This window comes from Ostrinia furnacalis, unplaced genomic scaffold (genome assembly GCF_004193835.3).
Source record: "Ostrinia furnacalis isolate ACB-3 unplaced genomic scaffold, ASM419383v2 OfSCF1534, whole genome shotgun sequence".
NCBI lineage: Eukaryota > Metazoa > Arthropoda > Insecta > Lepidoptera > Crambidae > Ostrinia > Ostrinia furnacalis.
Window position 1 is genome coordinate 332528 of NW_021131773.1, and position 11584 is coordinate 344111.

The 11584-nt window shown below is 43.0% G+C and overlaps 3 protein-coding genes across 4 annotated transcripts; 1 reads left to right on the forward strand and 2 right to left on the reverse strand.

Moving 5' to 3' along the window:
* Positions 1-633: 633 nt before the first annotated feature.
* Positions 634-2494, reverse strand: LOC114353023 (uncharacterized). The gene is made up of 2 exons (XM_028304829.1): positions 1348-2494; positions 634-1118 (listed from the first exon to the last, which is right to left on the reverse strand). The coding sequence occupies exons 1-2, from the start codon at positions 1835-1837 to the stop codon at positions 1102-1104; spliced, it is 507 nt and encodes a 168-aa protein (XP_028160630.1). The 5' UTR covers positions 1838-2494; the 3' UTR covers positions 634-1101.
* A 980-nt stretch (positions 2495-3474) lies between these two features.
* On the forward strand, positions 3475-4813 carry LOC114353026 (DDB1- and CUL4-associated factor 8-like). Of its 2 annotated transcripts, XM_028304831.1 has the most exons (3): positions 3475-3674; positions 4443-4558; positions 4703-4813. In XM_028304831.1, the coding sequence occupies exons 1-3, from the start codon at positions 3479-3481 to the stop codon at positions 4811-4813; spliced, it is 423 nt and encodes a 140-aa protein (XP_028160632.1). In that variant the 5' UTR covers positions 3475-3478. The 2 variants fall into 2 exon arrangements, with proteins under 2 accessions (XP_028160632.1, XP_028160633.1); XM_028304832.1 differs by lacking the exon at positions 4703-4813 and having other exon boundaries at positions 3476-3674; positions 4443-4696.
* A 2115-nt stretch (positions 4814-6928) lies between these two features.
* Positions 6929-11331, reverse strand: Hcf (Host cell factor). Its single transcript, XM_028304792.1, has one exon. The coding sequence runs from the start codon at positions 11145-11147 to the stop codon at positions 8622-8624; it is 2526 nt and encodes an 841-aa protein (XP_028160593.1). The 5' UTR covers positions 11148-11331; the 3' UTR covers positions 6929-8621.
* Positions 11332-11584: the final 253 nt, after the last annotated feature.

Genomic DNA, 11584 nt, shown 5'->3' on the forward strand with positions numbered 1-11584 from the left:
ACATTCCAAATTATAATGTGCAACAAAAAAAATCTGAAAGAAACAAGTAATTTTTAAGTTATTAGTCTTCAAAGTCTATACTTAAGTCAACTGTCTGAATGATCATTTTCTCTCTAATTATTGGTAATACGATTTAAAAAAAACTATCAATCTGTGAAACGTTTTGCCACTATATGATTCGAGGGTATTTATCATAGTATTGGTAGATAGCGTCATAGTCCCAAAAAAAATGGATAATTATCAAGTTTTAAGTATGTTTTCTTGTTAATTCGGCGATGTAACACCCGAAACAGAAAAACAGGTATTTGTTTTATTATTGTACCTTACACATGGATTAGGGTAACAATATTTGGTAAAAGTAAAGCCATGGTAGTAATGATTTCAAATACTAACTAATATCTGAGCATGATACTAATTTAGTATGTTTCTTTCTTGATTAAAACTGTAACACCCGAAACGTTTCGGGTATTACATTTTTATTTGTATGTCGATAATGTGTGTATATTGCTTGGAGAAGTGAAAAAGTATTACTGTGAGAGTCCTTTGACCGCCCACTAGCGCTGGCATCGGAAAAGGAGTCATATTTCTCAATTTGAGACTTTTTTGAAATGTCGACTTAACACTAAAATTAAGGTATTGCTAAAAAGTGTCGATGTTTAACATTTCCAATAAATATCGTAATTATAGATGACTCATCGTTACTATCCTGTGAAATAATCGAAGCGAGAACATTTAGATTGGTAACTTGGTCCCTTAATTTTCGCGCGTGTAAATCAACTAACAGTTTGAAATGGCTTAAAAAGTCTGCCCCAATAATTGGCTGCTTTACGTCCGCTATAATGAAAGTCCATCTAAATGCTCTCCTTAGATTTAAATTTAAAACAAGAGTACGCGTACCATATGTCTTAATTTCAGTACCATTTGCAGCATATAACTTATAATTACAATCATCTGAAAGAAGACACACACTTTTTAACTGCAGGAATCACAGATACGTTGGCACCCGTATCAATTAAAATTTTAGTCTGCTATTTCGGTCGAAAACACAAAGGCGGTTATTATGCGATTCGATACTTGCCCCCGCCACCGGCTGTATCGCGTCTAGTTTCCCTGCGTAGATGTCGGTTTAGCCCCCTTCCAATTGCAAGGCTCGACGCACTTCACAGCCTTAGCACGGTAACGGTGATGATAAAAACATGACCAATTTGGTTTTTTTCGGGACTTACTCACGTCACGCTGACCCGATCGACTTGTTCTCCCTCGCGCAGTTGAGCTTTCCTGTTGTTGAGGTNCTTGTCGATACTTGCCCCCGCCACCGGCTGTATCGCGTCTAGTTTCCCTGCGTAGATGTCGGTTTAGCCCCCTTCCAATTGCAAGGCTCGACGCACTTCACAGCCTTAGCACGGTAACGGTGATGATAAAAACATAACCAATTTGTTTTTTTTCGGGACATACTCACGTCGCGCTGACCCGATCGGCTTGTTCTCCCTCGCGCAGTTGAGCACTCCTGTCGTTGAGGTGTTCTGGACCGGCGTAACTCAGCAACTTCCACTTGCAGTCGGTTAATCATTTCCGATAATTCGTGAATGCTTCCCGGCGTGGAGGTTTTCATTTCGGCTATTTCTGTATATTCTGGCCTGGTTGCCTCCATAACCTTGTCCGCCACCGTTGCCAAGCTCTCCAAATCCTTGACCTCGGTGACAGCAAGAACAGCCTGAACTGCCGACGGCAAGTGTCTGGTCCACATTATTTGTAGCGTGGAGTCTGGTAGTTTGTTTCTAGCCAAGTCTCTCATCCGACGGAGAAGTTGCGATGGCTTTTGGGTGCCCAGTTCCATTTCCCCCAAAAGCTTTTGAAATTGCCGCGTCTCAGACTCTTCAAACACTTGTAACAGACGGTCCTTCAATGTCTGATATCGTCATTCTTGTGGTGGTGACAGCAGCAGGTCGCTGACTTGCTGTATGGCAGATTTGCTGAGTTTTGTAACGACTAAGTTTTGTTTTGTTACATCACCTAGTCGTTGCGATTCTATTACGGCCTCAAATTGGATAACCCAGAGTCGCGGTTGGTCTGACCAAAAATCAGGTATCCTTGACGAAACACTTATACTCGCCAAAGTATCCGTCTCCGTTAAAGAAGGCGCCGGCGTATTAGGCGCGGCGTAAATAGGTGCGGGTCCGTCTTGAGGATTCATATTCACAACTTGCACTGTCCCAAACGTAAAAAAAAATGTTCAACTGGCGTCACCAATGTACGTATACCTAATGATCACGTCGGGGTCACAAATGTACGTTAATTTTATACCCGATGTACGTAATTATATTAATATACGTTATGTTCAGGTATATTATTGTTGTTGTCCACTTATAAGTAATGTCCACTTTATAAGTTAAATCCACAAAACGTACGTCAGAAGGTTGGAACAGTAAAACATGTGATTTCTTTAAAGGTGTAATTGCGACTAAAATAAAACTGGCGGGCTCAGCCGCCGACACATACAAGGAACAGTATAACTATTGTTGATTGTATTGGGCAATGATGTGGGAACGCAGGACGCTACTCAATACGCTCTGTTCATTCATAAAGTTAATTTATTACTCTGATTAATGTGTACCTACATAAATGCTATTTCAAGCCAAAAACAATAGAAAAAGCTATATTCTGAGGAAAAATTAAACTTGAACTTTGTATATTTAAAAAAAAAGTTGCTTCGTAATTTCAAACCAGAATTCGCTCTATTTGTGTTTATTTGTTGTACTCCTTATTTTGTAGTACCTAGAGACTAATAAAACACCGATTTTATCGATAAAACGCGTTGAATTTTCGTACTCGTAACACCCGAAACAGAACCATTGTAACACCCGAAACAAAGAAAAAAATTATAAAAAAATAGTAAAACGTTTTATTTGACAGTGATTGTATGTTACATGGTTTGTAAATGTCATACTTTAGAAGTCCTGTAAGTTTTAGGTATGATTCCTTAAGAAAATTCGCTAAATTTCGAGTAAATGCAGCAACAGTCAGAACATAGAGGCAAAATCTCGTAACGCCCGAAACGCACACTTTTCGACTCATATTTTCGTTATCTTACATTCTAAGCTGTACAAACTTTATTATTTAGATAAAACAACTAAAAACGGACAAATTAAGGCACTAACATTATTAAAATACTATTTCAAAATACATGAAATTGTTGAATATGTGTGTACGAACGTAACACCCGAAACGATGGAATGACCCACACGCAAATAACAGGTCTATTGATGGGTTGGCGAGTTTTTTATTCTAAGTTATTTCTGACGAACATTTACGTCGACTTCCTGTCTATGAGTCACCTAAGCTACAAGCTACGTCATTTTAGAATTAGATACGCTCTATGATAAAATCTTATTAACGATTTTTTACGACTAATCTATGGGCTTATCGCACAAAATCGATAAAATGCCTCGATAATATTTTATCAATTGGTAACATTCAAATGGAATCTATTGTAAATTTTTCAGAAATTATTAACCGGGAGATGGGGCTGACATACCCATGTCGCACGACCCAATCAGACCTGAAGTTCGAGCAGAAGTTCTACGGTTCGCTACACGTTGTTTATAGGATGGAGAAGCTCCACCAGCTGACTCAACATAAAGGCTGTGTGAATTCCATAAATTTTCACCCACAAGGTTTGTATGAATCCATTACATTGACTTGAAAATCTTTATTCATCTTTTGACCTTGTCACCACTGCGCTGGGGTCGAATAACAAATGCCTAAAGACATCTTAATATGACAACATATTTAGACAAAAATAATAGCTACATAGCTGTAAAACATCATTTTTAAAGATGTTGCACTTCATAGAACTACCTTTCTAACAAAAAGAAAGTTGCAAAACTCGTCGCACGCGTTCGCGCTACACTGCGCTGTCCATACTATTTTTCTAAAGCCTCTGGTTCGTGAGCACGTAGAATTTTGTCCAATGACCCCAAGCTACCCATCCATATCGCTCGCGCGTAATCATGTTGCTGTCGCGCTCGCACACTCACTGCGGGCGCGCGTCGCACACGTTTGTGAGCACGTAGAATTTTGTCCAATGACCCCAAGCTACCCATCCTTAACGCTCGCGCGTAATTATATTGCTGTCGCGCTCGCACACTCATTGCGGGCGCGCGTCGCACAGTCGCGTTGGACAAAATTCTACGTGCTCACGGACCAGGCTTTATATAGAAACGTATTCGTGCGCCCACGCAAGTTAGCATAGACTGTTAATGTTACAGCCCTGTGTATATGTCGCCGTAAAATTGTGAATTTCGTCAGATTATAATCTGACGTAGTTAAATTACGATCTAACCTAACCTAACCCACTGTTTGTTTACAATCTAACGCGTTATATTATAAACTGACAGAGTTCACAATTTCACGTTGACATATCTACTTCATCTGGTCTCCAGGCCACCTTCTGGCGTCGGGGTCGGACGACATGAACGTGGTGGTTTGGGATTGGGCGCGCAACCGGCCGCTGCAGACGCTGCGCACGGGACACAAGTCCAACGTGTTCCAGAGCAAGTTCCTGCACCTCAACGCACAGAGCCAGCTCAACATAGTCACCTGCGCTAGGGACGGCCAGGTGAGCGACTGTCGCCCTTGTTGCCGTAAGGACACGTGGCGGTGACTGGGCACGGGACACAAGTCCGACGTGTTCCAGAGCAAGTTCCTGCACCTCAACGCACAGAGCCAGCTGAACATAGTCACCTGCGCTAGGGACGGCCAGGTGAGCGACTGTCGCCCTTGTTGCGAACGCCGTAAGGACACGTGGCGGTGACTGGGCGCGCAGCCGGCCGCTGTAGGCGCTGCGCACTTAAGATTCTTTGTTTGTACCAAAAACACATGTGGTGGAAGAAGGGATGGATGAAAGGGAACGGAATCTGGAAATCATTGGAAGAGACCTATATTCGACATTGGACGTTCTGTGGCGGAAATGATGATGATGGCAGTGGCAGTGGGGGCAGATTTTTCTGTTCGGTTTGGTTGGTGGTAGTAGGGCTTGTTCTAAAGTCCGTCTGGCTAGCTACCACCATCTTACCTAAGTTTGTCGCTATAACAACAATGTTAATAGCATTGTTGTGTTCCGGCAGTTAGAGGTAAGATAGCCAGTTCCTCGGGTGGTTGAGGATTCCGGGTGAAGCTCGCTTCCACCTTCGGCCTGATCGTCACTTACCATCAGGTGAGATACAGGCCAAGACCTTTCTCGCTGAGGATAAAAAAAACATTCATCTGTCAGCGCTGACGATCAACAAAGTGGTCACGCTATTTTAATAAAAAAAATCTATGTGAATGTACCTTTGCATTGTATCGCTATAACTATGTATACTATAGTCTGGTCCGTGAGCACGTAGAATTTTGTCCAATGACCCCAAGCTACCCATTCTTATCACTCGCGCGTAATTATGTTGCTAACGCGCTCGCACGCTCACTGCGGGTGCCAGTCGCACAGTCGCGACAGCAATATAATTACGCGCGAGCGATAAGGATGGGTAGCTTGGGGTCATTGGACAAAATTCTACGTGCTCACGGACCGGGCTTTAGAGGGGTAGTGTAGAATGTCCAAGGATATTTATTATCTATATACAGTCGTGGTCAACTAATTAGGGACAGATAGAATACTAAGCAATACTAAGTGTTCATATCTTATTATTGTGAGCTTCATTCAATATTACTGGCTGTTACTTTGTAAACATATTGACTATCAAGTACTTTATTTAACAGAATACAATAACAACAAAAAAACTTACTAACTTAATAAAAAATCTTAATCAATTCACATGAANGTACCTACATCCTTTAACTCCCACGCCCAAGTAGGATAAAGACGGTCCTCGCTGGAGATCATAATTCAACGGGAACAAACGAGAAATCAGTTATTGCAATGATAAAATTAATTGTTAATCTTTGTTCAATGTACTTTATTTTTAAGCCATGATTTGCAATCTGTTGCTGTACCTTAATAAATAAATAACCCCATTTTCAGCAATTTCTTGAACTAACCTACCTGCTATTGTTTTTATACTTAACTACTTAATTATTATTATTATAGGGTCTTATAGTGACATCTAATGGTCTAGTATAACATCTAAAGAAGTGATAGGAGTCATCTATCGCATGTACAGTGAATCACTTCGTAAAAGCCTTGCTAGATATACCCAGACAATTAGGTATTAAAAAAGTTCGCTAGATGGCGCTGTTTCGCAACGACAACCTTTTTGACCGACTGCAGAAAAGGTGATGAAGGTTTATTTAAAATGAGATTTTTATTAATAAAATTTTTGATCTTGTGATACCTACTCATTATCTCAATGATCACTTATGTTAGCATGCGATAGTTATTGAAAAAGAAAATTATTGCCATTGTTGTATGATCTTCACTACATAATCCTTCTACAAGTCAGATAAAAACGTGCAAAATTATATATATATACTCTGTGGAAATCATTTGAAATCCAATAGGAATTTTATGAATCCAAGAATTTTAAGAAACATGCCAATTATGCAAGTTTTATTAAAATCAATTCATAACCAGTGGAATAAGCCCATGTTACACACATACTAGGTCCTATATTTAATTCAGCAACTTTATCAATGCCTAGTAATAAATTCTCAAGGTCTGTTTGCAAAATCTGTCTGCTAGTGGAAGCAACCGAATAGGTATTAATTTGGGGCTGTTATATAGTGCATTATGACGTGGCAGTTGAAATTTGGAATTCATGTTGTCTCTATCTTCTCAAATGCCAACAATACCACAATACATAGAATAGGTATATTAGATGTAATTACTTTTTCGCAATGGTAGGTATGCAACTAAATGAGGTTAAGGGGTCAAATAGCTACCTGTTCAAACTATTTATTTTCTTAGTTGCACTATGACAAATGAAAGTCGCACTTATCCAAATCGTTTATTCAAGCAAATGAACATAATATGAACAAACTATAACATTAAATTTATCTACTTAATGATATTTACATTCCATACCTCGCTTACTTCAGTACTGATTAATCTACAATACATAACTCTAGGACGCTTATCCTATATTTTATAGAAATGCAGAATACCATTTCACAAGATCTCAATTTATTGTTGTATCAATGAATTAGAAAATATAATCAAATATTACATTTGACACAATCTTGTGACCTAATACAATCTGATTACATTATAGGACTTACCAAACAATATTCTGCATTTTTATGTCAATTATTTCTTACAGAACAATTATTGATAAATTATTTATCAATAACATTGTCATAGTTAATTTTATGCCCATTTGTTGATGTTTTTGAGTACAGTGACATGATACAATGAGGCGGGCACAAGTTCACATGTCATTAGTAAAAGGCATCATTATTGCGTTGACCGGCTGCCAGGATCCACCGTCCATTGAAATAGCCTCAAGTGACTGGGTACAAGAGCAGACATGTGAAAATAGGAACAGACAGCTTCACCCACAGACAACCATCAAAAACACCAAATGGAACATCAACAACATTGTCATTATAAAACTTAAATAGTGCTTATGTTGAAATTCAACTATAACTAATAAACAGGCTGTATTCAAATGTTCTTACTTGCTGCACTCAAGCACCTCACTTTGTGACGTGCAGGACACTCATTGCACACCCATATTTAATAAAACTAGCTTTACTTTTACAGCTTCCAACTGGAAATAATAAGTTTAAACTTCATTTAAATATTAGTGAATAATGCTAGTGTTCATACAGCAAATAAAAACATAAGATACTTAATAATATATTAACTGTTGCATCTAATTCACCACACACTGTTTTTGTCCCACATGGTCAGGCACGTAGATTAAAACCAAATTACTGAAATGAAACTTTGACAGCTCTTTGGAAAATTAAGTCACGGAAGACTAATCAATGGAACAAAATTTCACAATGATATGTAATACAAAATTTTGTTCACAGTGGCCACAATCAAAGAATGAATTTAAGGCATCTACGAGGTATACCATCCATAAAAAATATAATTTTGAGCTTCATACACAATCTATTATTTTCTTCTATTAAAACATTATTAAAATCTATGTATATTATTATTTGATGTAATCCAGTTTACTTTAAAATCTAAGCATTATTCATAACTATGTAGACTGCACACAACAGGCACTTTAGCATAAGTTGGTTAAATAAAAATAGTAGTACATTTATCAAGATTTCTGTAACATTGAAAGTGCAGGAAATGATGTGCTTCACAAGACAAGATACAACAAACAGCTACAGCATGACAGATCATGAAATGGCTTCACTCAGTGTGTACATTAGACACGAATATTTAATTATATTCTATCAATAATATTAATTTTAAGAGAGTAAATAAAATATTTTAGAAAAACTCTATGAGGACACTTTCTACACAGACCCATGTAACATACAAAAACTCATATAACTATAATAATTATGATTTTAAAATATACTATCATTACAGTTCAACCGACTCACTTTAGTGTTTCACATTAAAATTTACATTCGTCATACCACTGCTGTTACGGCCGTCGCCACCGCGACCTCGCACGGACGGGCGCCACGAACACTGCAGTCCCGCGCCGGGAGCCGGCTCACTGCGGCTGGCTGGGCGGCGCGGCCTGGCTGGCCGACTTGGTGATGACGATGGTCTGCTTGCCGCCCACGCCCGCCTTGCCCAGCTGCAGCATGTTGGACGGCAGCGTGATGATCTTGTTCCCGCCCACCGTGTTCGCCGACACCAGCTTCACGATGGTGGCGCCGGGCGCGATGTTCTGCGCCTGCCCCGCGCTCGCCGGCGCCACCGCCCGGTTCTGCATCATCGCCATCTTCGGCACCGTCGCCACCGTCATCCCCGTCGACGTCTTCACCAGGGTCACGTACTGCGGCGCGTTGCTCGCTTGCGCGTTCGCGCCGGGCGTCTTCTTGATGATGACGGGGATGCCGGCGTTGCCGCCCGCCTGCCGCAGCACCGTGGTGCCGGCGGCCGCGCCCGCGGACGTCGCCACCGTCGCCGTCTGCTCGCCGGACTTGGCCGTCACGATCTTGTACACCGGCGTCTTCTGCCCGCCCAGCGCCCCGCCCGCGATCTGGATGGCGCCTCCGCTGCTCGCGATCACTGGCAGGTTGCCCGCGCCCAGTTTGACCGGCACTCCAGCCGCGACCTTGGTCTGCAGGTTCGCGACGCCCGCCTGTATGGGCACGCCGCCCGCCGTCTTCACTAGCACGTTGCTCGTGCCGATCTTCACGTTTCCGGCGCCGAGTTTTAATGGTACGTTCGTTGTGGCGACTTGACCCACTTTCTGTACGCTGTTCGTCGCTATCTTACCCTGCAAGTTGGCCGTGCCGATTTTCAGCGGCACCGCACCGCCGGCCAGTTTGACTGGGACGTTTCCCGCTCCCAGCTTGACCGGAACGGCGCCGCTCCCGCCAGTCTTCACTTGCACGAACCTAGGCGTGACCGCGCCGGCGGTACCGGAACTGAGGACGATCTGTGCGTTCGATTGCGCCGTCGACACTCGAACGGTTGTCGGAGTGGCGACACCGCTGACGATTCTGGTGACGCCTTGAGGAGTAACAGCGGCGACTTTGATCTGTTGCGAGGAACCTGGTGCAGGAGACTTGACCACAGTTTTGCCTTGATAAGTAGTGATTTTCTGAGTGGGCGTATGAGGAGATATTTTGACGGCGGTCGGTTGCGTCGGGACTTTGATAGGTCCGGAGACGATTTTTTGTGGCGTAGAGACGATCGGGGTGGCGACAGGCGACGCGGCGACCGCGACGGGCCGCGCGGGAATGTCCGCCGGCGTGGGCGGCAAACCGGTGGACACGGGCGACGTGAGACCGAAGGCTTTGCTGGCTGCGTCGGGCTGCGGGGTCACCGGAGACGCCGGCGGCGGCGCGGCCACGGGCTCGGCGGTGGCCGGGAAGCGCGCCGGGGTCACCTTGCCGCACTTCTGCACTTGAAGGACGTAAGTCGTGATGGTGTTCATCGCGGGCCAGCACAGCTCCAGCGACGTGGTGCCGGCGCGCACGAGCGCCACGCGGCCTGCTTGCGGCGGAACTCCGACTTCCAAATACCAAAGGTCTTTACAGCAGATTTGATTGTTCCAAGTTTTCCTGTATCCGTCACGTCCAGACCAAATGTACAGCCTTGTCTGAATGGCGACAGCGCTGTGACCGGCTCTAGCTCTAGGTACGCACTCTTCAAACTTATCCAATGCAATGTTATCCCATGTCATATTTTCTAGATTGAGTGATGCAAGAGTGTTAGTGCATTTCCATTCTTTTTCATGAGTGGCAAGTTTAGATTCATCAGGGACTAAAGGCACCCAACCTCCATACACGTACATGTGTTGTCCGATCACTGTTGCAGTGTGGAGGGATCGGGGAAGTGGTGCAGGCCCTCCAACTTCTGGACGTGACCAAGACATGCTGTCCACGTCTAGCACCCAGAGGTCACCGAGGCGAGATCCACTCATGCCACCATAAATAATTAGGGATGATTTGCCACTATTTTTGTCTGTGTAGGCCACACCACTGTGCGATTCCCGCGGTGGAGGTGACTGGCCATAAGTCAAAGGTATGTCCCATACCGTCATTGACGAATTGGGGTACAGTTCTAGAGTGTACAAGTCGTTGAGATACCTCGGAATATTGTTCTTGGGATCGTCACTTTCATTCGCCAGACCTCCAAAAAGGTAAACTTTCCCATTGAGTAGGGTGAAGCTGTGACCGAGTCTGGGGCACGGCGGGAGTCCCTGCTTGGGTGGTAGAGGCTTCAATCGCTTCCATTCCCACCGCGAGGCCTGCAGTTCGTACAAATCGTTAGAATACTTGCCGTACTCGACCATGCCGCCAAACACCAGAAGTCTCGTCCCGTCGACCACGAAACCGTAGGCAGCGCATCCTGGAGGCACTTCTCCCTTTGTGACGGGAACAAACCATTGGTTTGTGGTGGTGTTGAAGACGTGAAGCTCATGAACTATTCCTTCGTTTCCGCCGCCGAAAACTATCATCAAATCTTTGATGGCGACCGCGCGATGGCCATGCCGGGGACGTGGTTGAGGGCCGGTGGGATTGAAGACTTTTTGCCACTTAAGTACCGCGTTTTCCTTCATTTTTACTATACATTTGTCACTAAAAGCTTTACACCGTATGTATCGCTCGGGATGCGTATCTACAGCATAGACAATGAGAAACGTCGTAAATAAGCTTTGAAGAAAATATTCGGGTCACTTGCAGCTACATAGGAAGATCCAATTCATCTTTCTCTTTCCCACTTTAGTGTTTCGCCTATGAGTAAAAAAAGATCACCTTATGCAGCTTACAGCGTACAACAAAAATGGCGTTAGCAACAGCGCTACCAACCTTAAATAAATAATAAGATCGGCGTCGGACGTCAAGAAATTGTCTATGGGTGACTTTAGTTTTAAAAAAAGAAAAAATCAACCAGAATCATATTACAAGTTTGAACTCGTTATCTATATCGTTATTTATTCATTTACTGCAAATACCTATTTTTTCTTTTTCTTGCAAAAACTCATTTACTTTTAGG

Coding starts and splice junctions, on each gene's coding strand:
- LOC114353023 (XM_028304829.1), bottom strand. CDS start 1,837: ATGGAACTGGGCACCCAAAAGCCATCGCAACTTCTCCGTCGGATGAGA.
- LOC114353026 (XM_028304831.1), top strand. CDS start 3,479: ATGGAATCTATTGTAAATTTTTCAGAAATTATTAACCGGGAGATGGGG. Junction 3,675..4,442: donor CATAAATTTTCACCCACAAG/GTTTGTATGAAT, acceptor TCTGGTCTCCAG/GCCACCTTCTGGCGTCGGGG. Junction 4,559..4,702: donor CCAACGTGTTCCAGAGCAAG/TTCCTGCACCTC, acceptor TTCCAGAGCAAG/TTCCTGCACCTCAACGCACA.
- Hcf (XM_028304792.1), bottom strand. CDS start 11,147: ATGAAGGAAAACGCGGTACTTAAGTGGCAAAAAGTCTTCAATCCCACC.